General features: G+C 44.2%; 1 protein-coding gene across 3 annotated transcripts in view; it reads left to right on the top strand.

The window, feature by feature from the left end:
• NR6A1 (nuclear receptor subfamily 6 group A member 1) overlaps positions 1-17,483 on the top strand; it is a 214,715-nt gene extending 197,232 nt beyond the window's left edge. For all 3 annotated transcript variants that reach the window (XM_043916880.1, XM_043916881.1, XM_043916882.1), the window contains 3 exons: positions 6,106-6,227; positions 10,427-10,579; positions 12,293-17,483. In XM_043916880.1, coding sequence (XP_043772815.1) covers positions 6,106-6,227; positions 10,427-10,579; positions 12,293-12,381 — 364 coding nt within the window. In that variant the 3' untranslated portion in view covers positions 12,382-17,483. The remainder of the gene's footprint in view (positions 1-6,105; positions 6,228-10,426; positions 10,580-12,292) is intronic.
• The last annotated feature ends 2,360 nt before the right edge of the window (positions 17,484-19,843 follow it).

A 19,843-nucleotide genomic window follows, 5' to 3' on the forward strand; every position in this document is an offset into this window, starting at 1 on the left:
ACTGACTTATTTATATGAAAAACAAAGTTTAAATCCTATTTTAATAGTTCCTTTACTAGGCAGTTCAAAATAATGGAAGTCATGACATTCTAGAACACCAAGAAAAAGAGAAGAAAAGGTGCTTCCATGGAAGGAAGCTGAGAAGGTGGTCTTTTTGGAACTTCTCCAACTTCTCCAGCCCCCAAACTTCTCTGCACATCTCCCTCTGCCACTTAATCATCCTAATAAGCTGAGACTTAGGCTGGGAACAAAGCTCCAACACCTTCAAGGGCCCTTTGCATAGCTGAGGGAGGGAAGAGTCTGGGTACTTTCTCCACCAGTTTTCTAATATTTCCTTATTAATGATGGTTACTGGCTTGTTGGTAATCTATAAATGACAAGAGTTTAACCCAGCTGACATTTTGTCCTTAAACAGAGCTATCTGATTTTGCAGATAACCTAACCCCTTGTCTTGAGCCTCTAATTCACTTGTTTCCATCAATCTCCTGTCTCCTGCTCTGTGACTCTGGGCCAACTTGAGTGTTTGGATAGCCTAAGCCAGCTCTGATATTGTCAGAGTTTGCAGAGCTGGCCCAGTGAGCTTGGCCTCTCTGTTTGCCTGGAATCCACCAGTGCAGCCTGAGGCTGTCTAAAAAGTGTGCTCTGCCCTCTGTGGGATGATGAGTTTTCCCAAACCCTCTGCAGGTAGGCAGGGATCACTGACCGTGTGGGGTTCCCTGGCTTTATGCTTCATAAAAAACACCCTGTCCCACTCTTTCCAATCCTTTGAGCTGAAAGAACAAGGCAGGGACCAGTAACAGCTGAGCTAGTGAGGGAAGTTTTACTTTCTACAAAGGGTCCTTATCAGAGAGAATCTGGAGCTCCCCTATCCAGCATAATAGCTACTAGTCTCAAGTGGCTATTGACATTACTTAAAATAAAAAATTTTAAAAAAATAAAAAATAAAAATTTAGTTCCTCATTTACACTAACCACATTTCAAGAGCTCTGGAGCCACATATGGCTAGTGGCTGCTGTATCGGACAGTTGCAGATCTACAATAGAACATTTCCTCATCATAGAAAGTCCTGTTGAACAGTGCTAACTCTGAAACACGAGTTGCAGCTGAGCTCTCAAGTGGGTTCTGAGGATAAGAAATAGATTTGTTGTTAGTACTCCCACTCTACTATGGAATCCTTCAGTGGAAAAATACAAGTTAAACTTCAGCGTGTCATTTCTGATGCGATGCTGATTTATTGAGCACCTATTGTGTGTGTTGGGAGGAGAGGTGTTGAGATAACAGATGGTGCAGACATGGTTTCTGACTCTGAGATGAAAGCTCATATTCTTGATTTAGGGTATTGTGGGACAAATAGAAGCAGAAAGAATCTACAGTTCAGGGTGATACTAGTGGAGATTGAGGAGGGCATATGAGGGACTGTGAAAGCATAGACTAGGGAATGAGTACCTCTACTTGCATGATCAGGGAATGCTTGCCAAAGAGGAGAAGACATTTGAGCTGCGTCTTGTAGGGGAATTTTTGTAAGCAGATTATAGAGAATAGGAGGCAGGCAGGAGAATAACACAGAGTCCTAAAAATTATAGAGATTCTGAGTGAGTGGTTTGAACATGTAACCAAAATGCAATCCTGTGGATTAGAGTATAGAGAGAATACATCTAAGAGAGAGCGAAATGAGGGGAGGGATGGCAGGAAAGAAAGATACAGGAAAGACAAGTCACCAGGATACTCAAATGCTAATCGAAAAAAATTTGGATTTTATTGTGTCAGTGGTATTAAGTCGTAGGACATTTTAAAGTGAAGCAACTGCGTGTCAGGTTGCATTTTAGAAAGATTCCTGTGGCTAGAGAGTTCAGGATGGGTTGCATGGACAAGGCTGAATACAGTGTAAGAAGTTGGTCCATAGGCCAGGAAAAGTCAACAAGTCCTGCACAAGGCAGCAGTGACAATGGGATTAGAGAGGGCAGCACAGAGTTAAGAGATGCCAGGGAGGTAAAGTCAGTGGGGCCTCAGTGAGTGAAGAAGTTGGGATACTGCTAGGCAAGTGGGCACCAATTCTCTTAACCAAGATAATGGAGTCTGGGAAGAGAGATGCACCTGTCTGAGATTGACTCAGAGTCTGAGATGCATGTGGAACTTCCCAGGAGGCCAGAGGAAATAGAAGTACAAGAACCTTTGGAATCAGGCTCATCACTGTAAGGCTGTCCCCACTCTGCTGGAAACCCAGACTGTGGAGTCTGTAATTGGCCATAGCTCTTTCCTACCTTGTCTGCTGCAGCATTACTCCCACTCCCCCAAAATGCCTTTAGCTTTTCACAACTGTTGAATTCAAGTGAGTTCCTGCTGTCACGAAAAGGCTTTTCTCAGATGATACATGACCACCTCCTTTTCTCTTCTCAAATATTGAATCAAATTTATGGTGCCCATTTTCCTTAATCAGGCTGTTATCAGACAGTGAGCTGGGTGAATTTGATTTAAAGCAGATTGTAGCACCAGCCAGTGACTGCTCCTGGCCCTAATCAAGACTCCTTCACTCTTAGGAGAAGATGCCTCACACTAGATGGGCTTTAATGGGCATGTCTATCTTGTGAGCACTAGCTTCATTTCTGCCAGATCTCTGGAAAGTTGCCTCCTAGCTTCCTTGCTAAGGCCCTAGCTGTAGGTTCAAGGAAACTCAGTCTTTTCTTTTGGTTGTGATAACAGGAGTGATTGCTACTGCTGCTGCTGTTAATAATGATAATAGCTAACAGTTAAGACTGTTTATTGTGCCAAAATCCATCTTAAGTGCTCTACAAACATTACTTGTTTAGTTCTCACCACTTCCCTAAGGGACCATACTAATATTATCCCTGTTCCACATATGAGGAGCAAAAGGTTCAGAGAGTGAAAACTCAAGGCTGCAAAGCTAAAAGAGATGGGGTTGGGATTATCACCTTGATCTGTTGTGCTCCAAAGCCCAGACTCTACCATTACTAAGTTTTTTAGCCTTCTCAAAAAGTTTGACTTTCTGTCCTGCAGCCACAGTCTATCTTCTCATCTTGGAGTCTGTATGTGAGTGCTGAGATGGCAGTTCCTCTAAGGCTGTGGCCGATGACTGCCTCTGGGAGTAGGTGCATTTAGATGAATGAAAAAGAGACAACTGGGCCTTTCAGCTCCCTTAATGGGACATAACTTACACAGTGTCAGCTTCAATTGCTGACTGAATGGTCCAGTGGTTTGGGGGATCCTTGCAGGCGTGTTTTCCTTGTCCCAGCATGCTTGTGTAATGGTAACCTAGAAGAAGAATGGGTGTGTTTGTCCAACTTTCTGCCTTTGAGTGCTGATAATTTGTAGACAGGGAATACAGGGGCGTTAGAACTGTGGAGTGGGCAGATGTGGAGGAGGCACGGCTGCAGGAGAAAGCAGGCTGATGGAACAGAGAACAATTTGTTTATCAGGGGGTGGGATGCGGGGTGTGGAGGAAAGCTTTGCAGTCAGTCTGTGGAGACTGAGTGGGGGCTGCTGGGCTGGCTGCCAGCCCCCTACCATGACTGCCAGGGGTCCATGATGGTTGCCTGTCCTAGAAAACTTCGGAAAACGGGTGTGTGCTCTCCCGAAGCAAGAGGGCAGATCTGGGTCATATACTCAAGCCAGGCATGTGGGAGTTCCTTTGTGTCCCTCAGGTCAAGACTCAACTAGGAATAGGTTTGGCATTGCTGTCTGGGGGTCTGGCTGCTAGCCACACACCTGCAGGGTCTGCAGAGCCAGAGTGAGCACTTCAGGCAAGAGGTTACTGATGAGGGGAGAGTGCGTTATCTTTGCTCGCTACACTGCTTGGCCACAAGACAGATGCTGACACTGCTGCTCTACTTGCATCCTCCTCTTTCATGCCCAACCCCATCCCATCTCCTCCCTACCCCTCCACACAGATACTAGTGGGCATTTTCAGTAAAGAGCTTTTACGTCTCAAGAACAGAAGTAGCTGGCAAAGTACTGTGATGAGGAGTGATCTTCACCCCCAGGCACACTGCCTGCTGCAGGTCTCAGCATCGTGGAGGCAGCGGAGGGGCTGTTCTGTGCACTGCAGCAAGTCCAGCACACACTCTGGGTTGGGCGCTGAACTGAGTTGCTCTGGGAACACAGACCTCCTGCAGTGGCCACTGTGGTAGCCTTTCCCAGTTGCCAGTTAAGAACAAGACAGTCAGGGGAAGGACACTATAATGCTGAGAAAGCAACAGGCTTGGGATGAGAAAACGTTCAACCTTGACCCTACCACCATTTACTTTTATTATTCACTTGCAACTTTGGGGAAGACAGCTCTTCTGCATCCTCATCCCTAACATGAAGGTGGTATTACTTATCTCACAGATTATCAGATTATCAAGAGGGTAAAATATAAGACCACAATAAAGGTATGGTAAATAATCTCTCTGAGCCGTTGTTTCAATGTGTGAACAAAGAGGATTATAATATCCATTTTGTGAATTTATTGGGAGTATCCAATGAAATAATGTATGTAAAATATTTAACAAAGTGTCTGGCAAGTAGCTAACACTCCACAAATGGTAGAAGAGTAGATATGGTTATTATAGTGGTTATTAAGTATAAATCTATCAACCAATCTGGGAAAGTATTAGTAAAGTTGTAAAAGCCATTGGGCCAAGAGCCAGAGAGAAACAAGAGTCAGCCATGCTGGGTCAAATCAGTGAACTGACTGGGAGCCAAGCCTTGAGGCAGAGGTTCGGGGCTCTAGATTGCAAGTAGCTGCTGCTGCAGCTCCCCCTGCTGCTTGAGAAGTGCAGGTGCCTCTGGCCCCAACAAAAGCCAGACCTTCCCTAGGGAAGAGAAAATGTCTTGCTTGCCCCGGAAGCCAAGCCCTTGCAAAGAAAGCCTTCAGAGTCAGCACAGAAAGCAATAGGACCCAGACAGCAGTAGAATATCCCCAGGAGTTCTGGACCCTACCCAAACAGGGCCTTCTTGCCTGGCAAGGGGCTACAGTACCCAGATCTGAACATGTCGCCAGGAAGCAGCTCTGAGGCTAAGCACTTCTCTTGACTCAGCTGTCTGGAACAAGAAGACTAGACACTGGGCCTGACCCCAGCTTTTATAAACTCCTATTTCCCCACTAAGGCTTTGCCTTCTTGGTTTGAGAGTATCTCCATTTTTGGTATAAGATATTCCTCACTGTGACCTGGAATATTAGTCCCCCAGCCTAGGGCTCCTTTGCCTAAAACTTGGTCTTTGCCTCAAGGAATTAACTTCTCATCCAAAGAAAGCAAGCATGGTCAGCATTGAGTCTTCTCTGCTAATGGAGGCCACTTTGGATTTTGAGAAGACCAAGATCTTAGGGAGTTGGCCCAGATTCAGGGTTCTCAGTCTGTTCCAAGCTAGCCATGTGCTTATGGACCAGTCCCCTCTGTTCCTTGAAACTGTAGTGTCTCAAGTGTACAGTGGCAATTGTAATCTCACTTAGCCCATAGGGCTGAGAACATTAAATTAAATGAGATAATACATATAAAGTACCCAGCACAGAAACTGGCATGACATGAAGGCTCAATTTATGTCTCCCTCCCTCCCTAGCTGAAGTCAGGCCTGCCAGTAGCCCTGCTGGAAACAGTGAACTTAAATACAGTCAGCAGCTTTTTTCTTCACTGTGGCAGTTGCACACATAGAATCACAACTCATGGTAGCTGCCATTGTTACTGAAGGCTGCGTCATAACAACAGCAGTGTCTTAATGACATATTTCTCTACATTTACTTCCCAAGCACCCTTTGAGCCTTGCACCCCGAGCAGGCAAGCATTATTTACAGAAGAGATCCTCAAAACTTAGAGGGGTCGAAGGACTTTCCCAAAGTCTTATAGTTTGTGTGCAATGGAGCAGGATTTGAACTTGAACATGACTGACCCTAATTGACCTTGAGAACAGCAGCTTGTATGAGCTGCCTTGGCCTCTAGACAAACCATGAATTCACCTGTCCTTCACAAGTGCTTCTGGATTCCATTTCCCCCAATCGCAACCTCTTTCCTGTCTTAGCTGCTTTATGGAGCTGTAGGAGACTTCTGTCTCCCTTCCATTACCTCCACTGGTAATCAGAGCCCACTATTAACACCTGTGTCTGTTTTCCAGATTTAGTGATGAAGGGATGGAGGTGATTGAGCGGCTCATCTACCTGTATCACAAGTTCCATCAGCTAAAAGTGAGCAATGAGGAGTATGCTTGCATGAAAGCAATTAACTTCCTAAATCAAGGTGAGTAACTGAGGGTAGGAAGAAAGGACTTAGCTTTCTTTGGCCAGCAAATACTTGCCCTCATGTTTCTCCCCTACCCGCTTTACCCTCAGGCCTGTCGCATCATATGGGTACTGATCTTGGAAGTCCCGCGCTGCCCTCCTCATCACCCTGCCCCACTGTAGTGCAGGGCATGGTTTGGATTTTTTTCTTCAAACCTAAATGCCACAGCCTCTATAACTCATAGAGGAAGGAAGAGGATTTGCTTTGTTTAGTCAGTTTTAGTGCATTTAAACACAGACACCAAGGACAGTACATGCGTCATTTAAAATATGCACAAGTTTACCAGTGACTGAAGAAGAGCAAAGTGACTGATGAAACTATTGGAGATAAGGAATCTGTGACAAGCTGGCAGTGGTTCTGACGGGCCCCTCCAGGGCAGAGTGGAGGTGCACAAAAACTAACACCCATATCAAGCATGGCTTTAGTTAAAAGAGTGGTGATCGTGATTTACATGGAGTATTACCTGTGAAGTGGTGTTATGTAGCTGCTGGTAACCAGAGTATGCAAGAGAATTTGTGTTCCCTTTTTTCCAGGATAGCATGTGAGTGAGCTGCTGTCAGAGTGGAACTGGGCTATTTTGCTGCCTGTGACATTGAAAGTGCTCTATTCCTGTATTCAGTTTCCTAGTCCAGAGACTCTTGATCCCCTTCTCTTTGCCAGCTCCTCCCTTGGTACTAGCTAAACCTCCTTCTCTTGCTTCCTCACCTCTTATGTATCTGTCTGGTGTTCTGTGTGCCTCCCTTAGGCCAGGCCCTGTGTCGAACGTTAAAGACATTGCAATAAATTAGATCCCAGGCTCCTGGCCTCAAGAAGTACACATTCTGATGGCACTTGATACATTGCTTGAGCCTCAAGTGAGGGGAGAGGGATTCCCTGGTGGTCCAGTGGTTAAGACTTCGCCTTCCAATGCAGGGGGTGCAGGTTCAGATCCCTGGTCAAGGAACTAAGATCCCCTTGTGCCTTCTGGCCAAAAAATCAAAACGTGAAACAGAAGCAGTATTGTAACAAATTCAATAAAGACTTTAAAAATGGTCCACGTTTTTAAAAAATTTTACCCAAAAACACCCTCTACCACTCAAATGGAAGGAGATCAATAACAACTACTTGGAGAAAGAGAAATCTGATAGTGGAGCCTCAAAGGCAGAGTAAGATTTATATAGAGAATATTTATTAATATATTCTATGTATGCAAAAGGGATTGTGTGTGTTTATATGTATATGAATACACTATATAATATATACATATACATGAGAAAGACATCTACAGGCATACCTTGGAGATACTGCTTGTTTGGTTCCAGACCACCACAGTGAAGTGAGTGTTGCAATAGAGTGAGTCACGCGAATTTCTTAACTTCCAGTGCCTGTAAAATTTATATTTATACTATGCTGTGGTCTATTAAGTGTGCAGTAGCATTTTGTCTTAAAAAGCAGAGTATATACCTCAAAAAAAAAAAAAATGCTTTACTGCTGAAAAATGCTAGTCATCATCTGAGCCTTCAGTGAGTCATAATCTTTTTGCTGGGGACGGTCTTGCCTCAGTGTTGATGGCTTCTGATTGACCAGGGTGGTGGTTGCTGAAGATTGGGGTAGCTGTGGTGATTTCTTAAAATAAGATAGCAGTGAAGTTTTCCACATGAATTGACTTTTTCTTTCATCAGTGTATTCTGTGTAGCATGCCATGCTGTTTGAACATTTTACCCCCAGTAGCACTTCTTCCAAAATTGGAATCAGTACTCTCAAACCCTGCTGCTGCTTTATCAACTAAGTTTATGTAATATCCTAAATCCTTTGTTACTGTTTCAACAGTCTCTATAGCTTCTTCACCAGGAGTAGATTCCATTTCAAGGAACCAGTTTCTTCACTCATCCATAAGAAGTAACTCATCTGTTAAAATTTTTTTCATGAGATTGCATCAATTCAGTCACATTTTCAGGCTTCACTTCTCATACTAGTTCTCTTGCTGTGTCCACCACATTTGCAGTTACTTTCTCCACTGAAGTCTTGAGCTCCTCAAAGTCATCCATGAAGGTTGGAATCAACTTTTTTCAAAATCCTGTTAATGTTGATATGTTGACCTCTTTCAGTGACTCAGGAATGGCCTCTGAAATGGTGAATCCTTTCCAGAAGGTTTTTGATTTATTTTGCCCAGATCCTTCAGAGGAATCACTATCTGTGGGCAGCTATAGCCTTAAGAAATGTATTTCTTAAGTAGTAAGACATGAATGTTGAAAAGACTCCTTGATTCATGGGCTAAAGAATGGATGTGTTACAGGCATGAAAACAACATTAATCTCATTGTACATCTCCATCAGAACTCTTGATGCTCTGATGCTCTGATGACAGGTGCTTTGTCAGTGAGCAGTAATATTTTGAAAGGAATCTTTTTTTCTGAGGAGTAGTTTTCCACAATGGACTTGAAATATTTAGTAAACCATGTTGTGAACAGATGTGCTGTCATCCAGGCCTTGATGTTCCATTTATAGAACACAAGCAGAGTAGATTTAGTATAATTCTTAAGGGCATTAGAATTTTTGGAATGGTAAATGAGCATTGTCCTCAACTTAAAGTCATCAGCTGCATTAGCCCCTAACAAGAGAGTCAACTTATCCTTTGAAGCCAGACATTGACTTCTCTTCTCTAGCTGTGAAAAGTCCTAGATAGCATCTTCTTCCAGCATAAGGCTATTTTGTCTACATTGAAAATCTTTGTTTAGTGTAGCCATCTTCTTTAATTATCTTATTAGCTAGATCATCTGAATAACATGCTGCAGCTTCTATGTCAGCACTTGCTTCTTCACCTCATCCTTTTATGAAGACAGCATCTTTCCTTAAACCTCATGAACCGACCTCTGCTAGCTTCAAACTTTTCTTCTGCAGCTTCCTCACCTCTCTTAGCCTTTATAGGATTGAAAAGTGTTAGGACCTTTCTCTGGATGAGGCTTAGGCCTAAGTGAATATTATGGATGGTTTGATCTTCTATCCAGACCACTCAAACTTTCTCCTTATCAGCAATAAGGCTGTCTTACTTTCTTGTTATTTTTGTGTTCACTGGAGTAGTGCTTTTTAATTTCCTTCAAGAAATTTTCTTTTGCATTTACAACTTTGCTAACTCACAAGAGGCATAGCTTTCAGCTTGTCTTGACTGTTGACATGCCTTCTTCACTGAGCTTAATCATTTTTAGTTTATGATTGAAAGTGAGAGATATGTGAGTTTTCCTTTCACTTGAACACTTACAGGCAATCATACAGTTATTAATTGGCCTAATTTCACTACTGTTGTTTCTCAGGGAATTGGGAGGACCAGGGAGAGGGAGAGACACAGGGGAACAGCCAAAGGAACAGTCAGAACACACAGCATTTACTGATACGTTCACCATCTTGTATGAGCACAGTTTGTGGCACCCCAAAACGATTACCGTGGTAACATCAAAAATCACTGATCATAGATTCATATAACAAATCTTATAAGAATGAAAATGTTTGACATATTGCGAGAGTTACCTAATGTGACAAAGAGACATGAAATGAGCAAATGCTGTTGGGAAAAATGGCACCAGTAGACTTGCTTGGTACAGAGTTGCCACAAACCTTCAATTTGTCAAAAATGCAGTATTTGTGAAGTGCAGTAAAGCAAAGCACAATAAAACAAGATATGCTTATATGAAGAAAAAAAAAACAAAAGCTGGAGGGACCCAGTAGAATATCAGTGGCCCAGGTAGAATAGTCTGAGTAGACGCACACGGGAGACCATGTGTGAGTATACGTACAAGTATGAGAGCGTCGGTGTCAGTGCGATTTCTGAACGGGGCCAGCAAAGAGCAGATTTAAAGCTGTTGTGAAGGATACACTGGGAAATCATTCAGTCTCTTGTTCAGCATCCACGAGTACCTGCTTTGTGCCACACCCTGTGCTGGGAGCTGAGTGTGAAGTTGAGAGAGATGACAGCCTAGCCCTCAAGGGGCTCAGTCTCGTGATTGTCCTTGGTAATTTTTTCATTTATCTAATTTCTCTTCTCTTACCCAGAGCTTTTATTCCTCCATGTCAGAAAAAAAACATCCCCTGTTGAGACAATGTTTAATAACTTTTCAGTGAAAGATACACATATTCAAGGAGCTGGCGGAAGTCCCTCCCATTTCCTGTGGTCTTTTTTCACAGATATCAGGGGTCTGACCAGTGCCTCGCAGCTGGAACAGTTGAACAAACGATATTGGTACATTTGCCAGGATTTCACTGAATATAAATATACACATCAGCCGAACCGTTTTCCTGACCTCATGATGTGCTTACCTGAGATTCGCTATATTGCAGGTAACGGGTCCTGGGCTTCCTTGCTTTTCTTAACTTGTGAAGGGAATGAGGAAAGCAGTGTTTTCAGGATACTGATGCCAGGCCCATCACCAGCTGATTAAAAGAAGTACTAGCCCTGCCCTCAGAAAAATTTACATGATAATGAGAAGTTTGTTTTTTCTTTGTAGGGAAGACAATCTAACATTGTCTAGGCTCCTGTAACGTGCACGATACTTGGTGGCCTGTTATTCAATCTCAGAACAATTTCTGCAAGACTTGTGGTTGACCACTCTAGGAATGGGGAAACAGGCTCAAAGTTTTTCAGATTAACTTCATTTCCTGAATTATATACATTAAAAGGGTGGGTTTTACAGCATGTGAACTAACTATATCTCAATTTTTAAAATTAATTTTATTGAATAGAATTGCCTATTTGAGGTTTTTGAGGATCTTTCATTTAAAGTGGCGACTTTAAAATAATTGTCAAAGATCCTGTGTTCACAAAGCCAACTTTTGTTGTAGTTGTTTTATGATCTTGACCCCCTTCTGAGCTTCTTGACATTTAAATAGGTCCATTTCAACCTAAAATCCTGGCTTTTACTGTTGTTGTTTTACTTCATTTGGTAAAGAATCTTGTTTACAGTTATCTAGCACATACTGAAGGGCAGCTCAGAACTGTGACGTCTGGGCTAAGATTGTTTCTGTAAAATTAAGGAATACAGTTTTGAAGGGAAAAAATGTTCAATCTGATAAAATCAATTTTTAACTTCTGGGCCACAGAATAGTCTAGGAGATATGACCTGGACCTAAATAAACTGGTAGAATTTTAGGAGTGTTTTGATAGTTTATGTCTCAGCATTTTCAAAACTATGTTCTTCCAAACGAGATACGAATCAGGTGCTTTATGAAATAGAAGTTAGTAATTATACCCCACTCTCCCCCACAGAACTGGCAGAATTGTCAACCCTGTCAGCCCTTGGAATTACATGGGAAGCTTTTAATAAATACCCATGCTTGGGTTGCATCTCTAGAGATTCTGACTTAATTGATAACGGAGTGGAGCCTGGTCATCAGTACTTAAAAAAAAAAAAAACTCCCCAGTAACTCTAGGGTTCTGTCAGGGAGAATTGTAGCCTCAGATATTTACAAAGTATATTATCTCACTGCACGCTCTTAGAAGTCCTCCAACTTAAAACAAGTAAACCTGTTTTAACCCTGAATTTCTCAATTTATCTTCCCCTATAAACTCCACCTCTCTCCTCAGTACATTTTATTCCCATTATACCATTCTGAAGAGCAATGTTTTATAGAATGCTGGTTAAAGATTCTACTAGGAAATGAAACAGGATATAAGTTTCTCTAAGAGGACACCTAAGAATACTTCTCAGTTTCAGAGTCCTCGTTTATAAAATGGGGATAAAAAGTAATATCTATCATACAGAAATATTGTGAGAATTAAATAAGATAATATATTTAAACACCTACCACAGAGTTAGTATTCTTTGGATAGTAGCCATAATTATAGCTTGCACCAATACTAGACTCCCTAGGGCACCAAAATGGGGCTAAGTATTAGAATGTTAGCCCAGTCTGTTTTACCTTTGTAGTAGTCCTGGCACTTTCCTCGCCCCAGTCACTCAAAAAGGTAGTGTTCTCCTTTCACCAGCCCAAGAGGAGGCAAACACCATTTCACTGGCTGCCAAAACTGACTCTTCTTTTTCCACCTTTTCCCAGGAAAGATGGTGAATGTTCCCCTGGAGCAGCTGCCTCTCCTCTTTAAGGTGGTGCTGCATTCCTGCAAGACAAGTGTGGGCAAGGAGTGACCTGTCCCCAGCACCCCTCCTCAGGCCAACCCTAACGCCTGGGGTGGGCAGGACAGGCTCCAGAAGAAAGCCAGAGAGACCAAGATGGAGGCTGTGGAGCAGCGTTGCCAGTTGTCTCCACAGCAAGAAGAGTTTTTGTTTGTTTGTCTTGTTTTTTAACCTCATTTTTCTATATATTTATTTCACGACAGAGTTGAATGTATGGCCTTCAACATGATGCACATGCTTTTGTGTGAATGCAGCCAATGCATTTCCTTGCAGTTTACAGAATGTGAAGATGTTTAATGTTACAGTGTTGTCATTGTTTAGAGATAGTTCTTTTGTATTTTGAGGGAGAGGGTGGGATGGGGCTGAGATGACTATTTCCATAATGTTGACAAAGATGACTACCTCAGTGGAAAGGGAAGGGTGTGAACAACCCTACTTTTTCCACACGTTCTCAGCAGACTCATATTTGTCTGTCAGAGAGCAAATTGCCTTTTTCTAGCTACAGAATTACCAGGTAAAAGAGCACACCATAAAAGGGGAAGTGGTGTTAGGAGGTTTACTAAGCAGAGTGGGTGAGACATTGGGAACAGATCAAGAGATGAGGATTTAACCATCTCTTTTTCTTTGGAAAGCATGAAAGTTGAGAGTTGGGCACAGTGACCAAATCTAAGTTAGGTGTCCACCCTCCAAGCAAGTCCTCAGGGAGAAGGGTTTCTGTTCTCACACCACACTCTGGGGCCTCCCCTCCCCACCATCCATACCAGCAGTACTAGCTTCTGCCGCTGTCACCTTTTCACCTAGGCAAGACCTGGTGATAAGCTGACCCTTGGGACTAGCCTACAAGCTATCTTGGGACTCACAGCTACCTAGTTCCTTACTCTCCTTATACTCATTGCCTCTCCCTTATAAACGTGACTTCCTATTGACCCTTTGAAAAAACAGCTGAACAAAATGTCATGTTCTAAATCCTGATGCCCACTACTGATTTATTGTCTTTTCACCTTCAGAGGTTAGTGGGACAAAAGCCAGACTGCTAACAGAATGAACACTCCTCCTTTGGAGGTCCCGTTTATCTCCCCACCCATCCCATCCCACCTCCAGATCTGAATCAGGAACTGCAATCTCTTTTTCAAACAGCTGGAAGGACCATTCACCCATCTGCTGACCAGAATTTTTGCCCCTACATTCTACTCCAGGCTCTCCTAATCGCTCCCAAAATAAGATCAGGTTTCCTCAAAATAATAAACCCAAGACCCAGAGTGGCGCAGCTGCCCCTTTAGAGTATCAGTGGCCTGGCTGACTAAGGTCTGGAGGGCTAGAGTCCAAAACTCCTGGAAGGGAAGGGGGTCTTTAAACTACCTCATGTTCCTAAAGGCCTGGCTGCCCCCTCTGCAGGTATGGCCTTGACCCCTTATTCTTTCACTACCTGCCCCACCTAGTCCCGGGAAACGTTCCTTACCCTCTTGGCTTTGGCCAGCTGCCACACCAGGTCTGTCGTGGAATTCTTTCAGGTGCTTTTTCCTTCTCCGCCTCACTGCAGCAGTTGTCCCTGCGTAAACCCAGGTCCCTCCCACAGCCAGTGCAGCAGACAGGCCATTTAGCTGGGTACATCCCCGGGTAGGCTTGGGGGCCCCCAGGACCTCTTTTTCGCCTAGTCAAAGGCCGTTTGCTCTCTTCCCAGCTCAGCCCAGCACACTTATGCAGAGGGCCACCACACTGTGTGCATATCAGGTAGTCTGTGTCAGATTGTAATTTTTTCTTTCCAGTGAATTGTTACGGGTACAGAGAGTGAAAACTGTCCTTTGATGGATCTAAAACTCAGAGCATTACTTCTGAATGTTGTTTCTCCAGTTGCTCTGAGAAAGGGAAAAAAAAAAAAGGAAAGGAGAGACATGTTCCTCAGGAAAAGCTCCAACCAGAATGTTTTTCACATGTCAATGGGAAGATTTGTGTGTATCTGTTTATTTCACAGTATTTTTGTTTCTCTGATCTTTTATTTAACTAAACTAGATCACAGTCTTTGGCTATAGGTCAGACTCCGAGCCACTTTCCTCAAGGTAGGGGAGGATGCACACGTCAGAGACCCCTTCTCCAAGACAGCTCCTGTGTGCTTATCTTTCTTTGCTAGACCTCCATCGGTCAAATTATTATTTTTTTGAAATTGTTTTTCTTTTAAGTGTTTTACTGGTTGGGTCGGGTACTGAAAGGAATTGCTCTCTGAGGCAGGAGCATGTCTCTTTAATACTGCAGCATTAAACAGAGCAGATTGTTAATTTGTGGCGTGGGGAAAGGTTCTGCAAGTTGCCATTGTACAAATCCATTTTTACAAATGTTTGCAGCAGATTCCACAGAACAAAGAGCCCATTCATTGCCGAGAGCCCTGCAGAATCTCTGAGCCAAGTGGCCGTGTGTTCCGAGCCGGAGCCTGACCTGTGGACCGCCTTTAATGTCTTCTGCACCCAGTCCTTTTATGACGTGGGCTTTTTTTAAACAGGGTAAAGTGACTGTGTTGCGTCGCAAACTCAGGTATTATGAGAGGAAGGTAGGAGTGTAGCTAGCAGTGTGGAGACATTAGGTCAGCCACTAGATGTATTTGTGAATTCAGTTTGAAGGACACAGAGAAAGGTTGGAGGGGGAGGTTTGATGTGTTGTTTTTTGCCTTTCTTCCCATGATGTTTGGTTAACAGGTAGCCTTTTTGCTAGTGGAAAAGAAAAAAGTTGTGCATCTTGTCTGTAATTCCCCTCACTTCTGTCCTCTCTCTGATCCTCTGCCACCAACAGCACTCACTTTGAGTGAGAACCTTTCCACCATAAAAATATGACCCTGAAAGCTGTGTGTTAAAGGAGAATCCCAATCATTGCACTGCATTGAAACTTACAAGCTTTTCTCTTCCTTTCCCTTTGCATGTTTTCTTGACCCAAGACAAAACTTTGGAATCTTGGAACTTCACCCACAACTCACACTCTCTGGCTCCTTTTTCGGCTTTTGGAGTCTTTCACAGGCTTGGTGGTTTTACCTTCAGCCTGGAGAGACTCCCCAGAACCTGTCTCAAAGCACTCCACCTGTCTCAGAGGATACCCAATCCCCCAGGCCCGTTGCATAGTGAGGTGGGCAAACCTCCAGGGATGGAAAGCAGATCCAGAGGAGGAGGGGTAGAGGCAACTGAGGAGTCTCCATGGCATCATGACAGTCACCCACTCCACAGCACCCAGCCTCACACCTGCCACCCGTTGTCAGAGAAGGGAGTCCTGCCATAGCCAGTATATTACCAGGTCCTTAAAGCCCTGGGCTTTCTGAGCTAGCTGCCTTGCTCTGCTGCCCATTTCTTACCCTAGTTTGTTTGTTCTCAGTTTACTGGGGAATGGGACAGATGGAGACAGACAAACCCAGTATGGGCAACATCCAGGCCATGTCCAAGGTTGGCCAAAGTAAAAAGACTGGCCTCCCCACAGGGCAGGAGGTTGAGCAGTGGTTCCAAGTCTTTAGCTCTGGGCCCCTGGTCTATGTTTTCTTCTCTAGTTGCTCTTTAAAATTCTGCAATTGTTTTGAGAAATCCAATTTTTTAGACCAACGCTTTTATTAAACTTTAAATTTTTCTTTATTGATTTTTTGAAGTTAAAAAAAATATTTAAAAAAAAAAGGCAAAAAAAAACTAAACAAAACCCCACCACTCTTACTTTCCCAACTTGATCCATGAGAGTCCCCCTGCACTCCCCTCTGCTTTTGCATCTGATCATTCCTCCCTCTTCCCTCAGCTTGATGCATCTATGTCCAGTGTCTGTGAAATGATGTTTTATCTGTGTCTCAGGATAAGAAACGGCAATCATTCCACCAGGTGCTGGAAACTGGTTAGCCTTGAGGCAAGGGTTTCTAGGGCCACAGCTCAGGGATGTGTATTTAATTACAGGGTCCCCAGAAACCCATCTCCTGGCTACCACAAGCAACAGCTTCTTTTCTGGGCTTAGGAGCCAGACCTGGACTGTTTCCTCAGAGGCAGGGGCACCACAGACCATGCTGGGGCTGCTTCTTTGACCAGAGCTGGGTTCCCTTGAGACTTGGGAAGACTTCAGTCTGTCTTGTAAGATGAACCACAGTGACCCTGCTTCTACCGGCTCACATGATGCCCAGTCCCTCTGCCTAATCCAGTACTCATCTGGCCTGTCTTCTCGGCCTGCAGCCCTCAGTGGGCTACAGCCTGCTCAGGAATCAGTTGCAGGCTCAAAGGGAAGCCATGAATCAGGCCAGAGCTTGCTTCAAGCCCAAGAAAAAATTTGTTTTACTGGTGGAGGCTAGTCTTCCAAATCCTGGAGCCAGCTCTGCCAGCCAAAGGATCATTTTTGCCCTTTGGTGACCATTGTTTTCTTTCTCTGAAATGTCTTAGATGATAATGTTGTTGACTCAAATTTCCATGAAAAAGAGAAAAAAAAAAAAAAAAACTACCTCTTGAGTGACATCCTGGTCTATTCCTCTCTGAGGAATCTTGTGGGAAAAGAATACTGTAGCTCCTGCTCTGTTTACATGCTTCTGTGGAGAAAGAAACCCCGCCTGCCCTGGGGTGTTGGGTGTTTTTGTCTGTGTTGCCATCCCAGGCCTGCGATAGGGGCTTGTGGCTACATTGTAATGTCTGGGCCCATGTCTGGGGAGTCCTTCCCACCTGCCCAGCCAGGGACCAGCCACCCCCTTGAAGAGGCCTCCTTTTCCTTCCTGTGATGCAAGGCAGAGGGAGCACCACCTCCCATGACACCACCTTCAGGAGCTCCGAGGGCACGTGCATCCATGAGCCGCCCTCTGGGCTCCCTACCCGAGGCCCACCTCTACCCACAGTCCTGTACAGGAGTCGAGTAAACAGGATGTCTCTGAGCCCTTGTCCCCAAAGGGCCGGCCAAGGGCTGCCCGCCAGCCTGGCTCCATCAGTCCTGCATGACCAAGTGACGGTTGGCGGGCTCTGCTACCCAGGCCCTCTGCTACCTCCCACCCTGCCATCTGGCATGGAATGGGCCCTTTTCTGTGAATTGACTACCTGTGGAAATGTGACCAATTAGTGTGAAATGCATGTTTAGTGAATGTTAGGTACTGTATTTGAACCAATAAATGTGAATCCTTCTGCACACGGCATCTTGTCTGTGAAGCATGTCTGGGGTTCTGAGGTGGGATGGTGGGTTGTTCTGAGGAGTTGGCCCTGCCTTCAGACCTGTTGCTCCTGCTGTGTGGGCTCGGCGCTGTGTTGGGACTCTTCACAGACCTGAACCTCCTTGAACTTCAAGAATTACTCCCTTTACTTTGTAAATAAAGAAACTAAAGTTAAATACTGGTGAAGGGACACTAACCTGCCAGAGAGTGGCACAACTAGAGGAACTGAGTCTAGCGGGAGGGGCAGACACAAACACGGTGGGATCACGCTCTGACTAAGGCTGTGTTGATACCTGCCAGTGTGTGTGGGCCTCTATGTCACTGTGGTCCAACCAGTTAACCCCTGTCTCTCCAGAAAATAGATGAGGTTTTCTAGAGTTGAGAAAATGGAGGCTCTGAGAAGTCCCTGGGCTCAGGATGAGCTTCACAGATGAGTATTAAAGGTAGGCCTTGAAGACAGTCGCCAGACAGAGGACAGACCAGGTAGAGTGGTCAACAACATGTTTGAAGGTCCAGCTGTGAATCAGAAACATACGAAATACCCAGACATAACAAGGGACTGCCGTGGCAGGAATGGGGGCAGGTGGGCGTTTTAGTGAGATTTGAGGCTCGAGAAGCCCTGGGGAACCTTGAATGCCATATTGAAGAGTTAGAGGAAGGAAAGCCATCTGCTACATCTAGGGAAAGAGTTAAACCTCAGCGACCACAGTGTGCTGTTGGGTGGCCTGCCTGTCTGTCACTCTAGTCCAACCAGTTAATACTTGTTTTTCCAGAAAATAAATTTCCTAGAGCTGAGAAAACAGAAGCTCTGAGAGGTCAAGGTATGTGCCCAGAGTCACACAGGAAGTGTCAGGGTCCTGACTTGAACCTAAGATCTGCCCAACTGTCCTGTAATCCTGCAGTCCATACAGTCAGACAAGTGGCAGTGTTTGGTTTGAGGGTTTTATGAAGACAGACAGGAGAGATGAAAGGTCCTCAGTTTGGAAAGACGAAGAAGGCTGAGGAGTCGGCTTGGCCTGGTGGCTCAGTTGATAAAAGAATCTGCCTGCCAACACAAGAAGACACAAATTTGACCCAGGATCTGAGAAGATCCCACATGCCGCAGAGCAACTAAGCCTGTCCACCACAACTACTGCAGCCCGAGCACTCTAAAGCCCATGCTCCACAAGAGAAACCACGCGTCACAACTGGAGAGGAGCCTCTGCTTGCCACGATAGAGAAAGGCTGTGCAGCAACAAATATCCAGCACAGACAAAAATACATACATAAATAGAATTTTTCTTAAAAGGTTGAGGAGTCTGGTCAAAGTCTATTAAATCCCATGTGTGAAATGAGGGGAAGTCCAGCTGCCTTGCCATACCTCAGCCTCCTCTAGCACAAGCAACCAGAGAGCCCTTGAGGTTTGAAAGAGATGGTTTTAGAATAAAGGAAACGCCGCAGAACTAATTAGTAGATTCTTCCTTGCCCCACAAGAGGGAACAGATAAGACACAGAGGTGCAAGAAAGAGAACGTGTTTGCTGAAAGAAAGCCTAGTGAGTGCCAGGCCCTAGGATTGGTGTTTTACATACACTGACTCCTGTAATCCTCAAGAATTTTGCAAGGTTTAGGTCTCAACCCCACTTTACTCATAAGCAAATTGAGGCTCAAGGAAGTTCAGCCATTTGCACCAAATGACACATGAGTAAGTGACAAAATTGGCTTTTGAATCCAGGTCTATCTGATACCAAAGTTACAACAAGCTTCCTCCCTGCTCAGCCTTAGCAGCTCAAATACTGCTGAATGTGAATGTCTGGAGTTTGTAACAAAGCTCAGGAACGGCCTTTGGTTGAACTTTTTGCTCTTAACAAAACTGTTAAATTAATAAAGGATTAATTTCTATAAGAGATGAGTGAACAGACCCAAATTGAGCTGAAAAGCATTGCTGTCCCAAATATATGTTGTGGCTTCTCAGAACATAGATAACCCATATATGGCTCCATAGAGGGGCAAAAAAAAAAGGTAGTTCTGCCAAAAATCTGGGAAATACTGCACTCCTTCTACCTCCCTCATTGGTTCCCAACCTTTGATGGCATATTAAAGGCTCTGAGAAGTCCTACCTGAAGAAAACTTTAATTTTGTTTACCCAGGGTCTACCAAAAGTATTTGATCATGGATCATTCTTTCCTCCTAGTAAAATTCTGTTGGGACAGTGTTCCATGGAATAAATGTAGGACACTGCTCTAAATTTATAAATTGCTCCTTAACTAATGCTGAATTTTTTTTTTTTTTTTGAGTGCCAGTCAATAACCTGGAAATAAAGAATAATAAAGTAGGGACTTCTCTGGTTGTCGAGTGGCTAAGAC

This window comes from Cervus elaphus, chromosome 11, assembly GCF_910594005.1.
Source record: "Cervus elaphus chromosome 11, mCerEla1.1, whole genome shotgun sequence".
NCBI classification, from domain to species: Eukaryota; Metazoa; Chordata; class Mammalia; order Artiodactyla; family Cervidae; genus Cervus; species Cervus elaphus.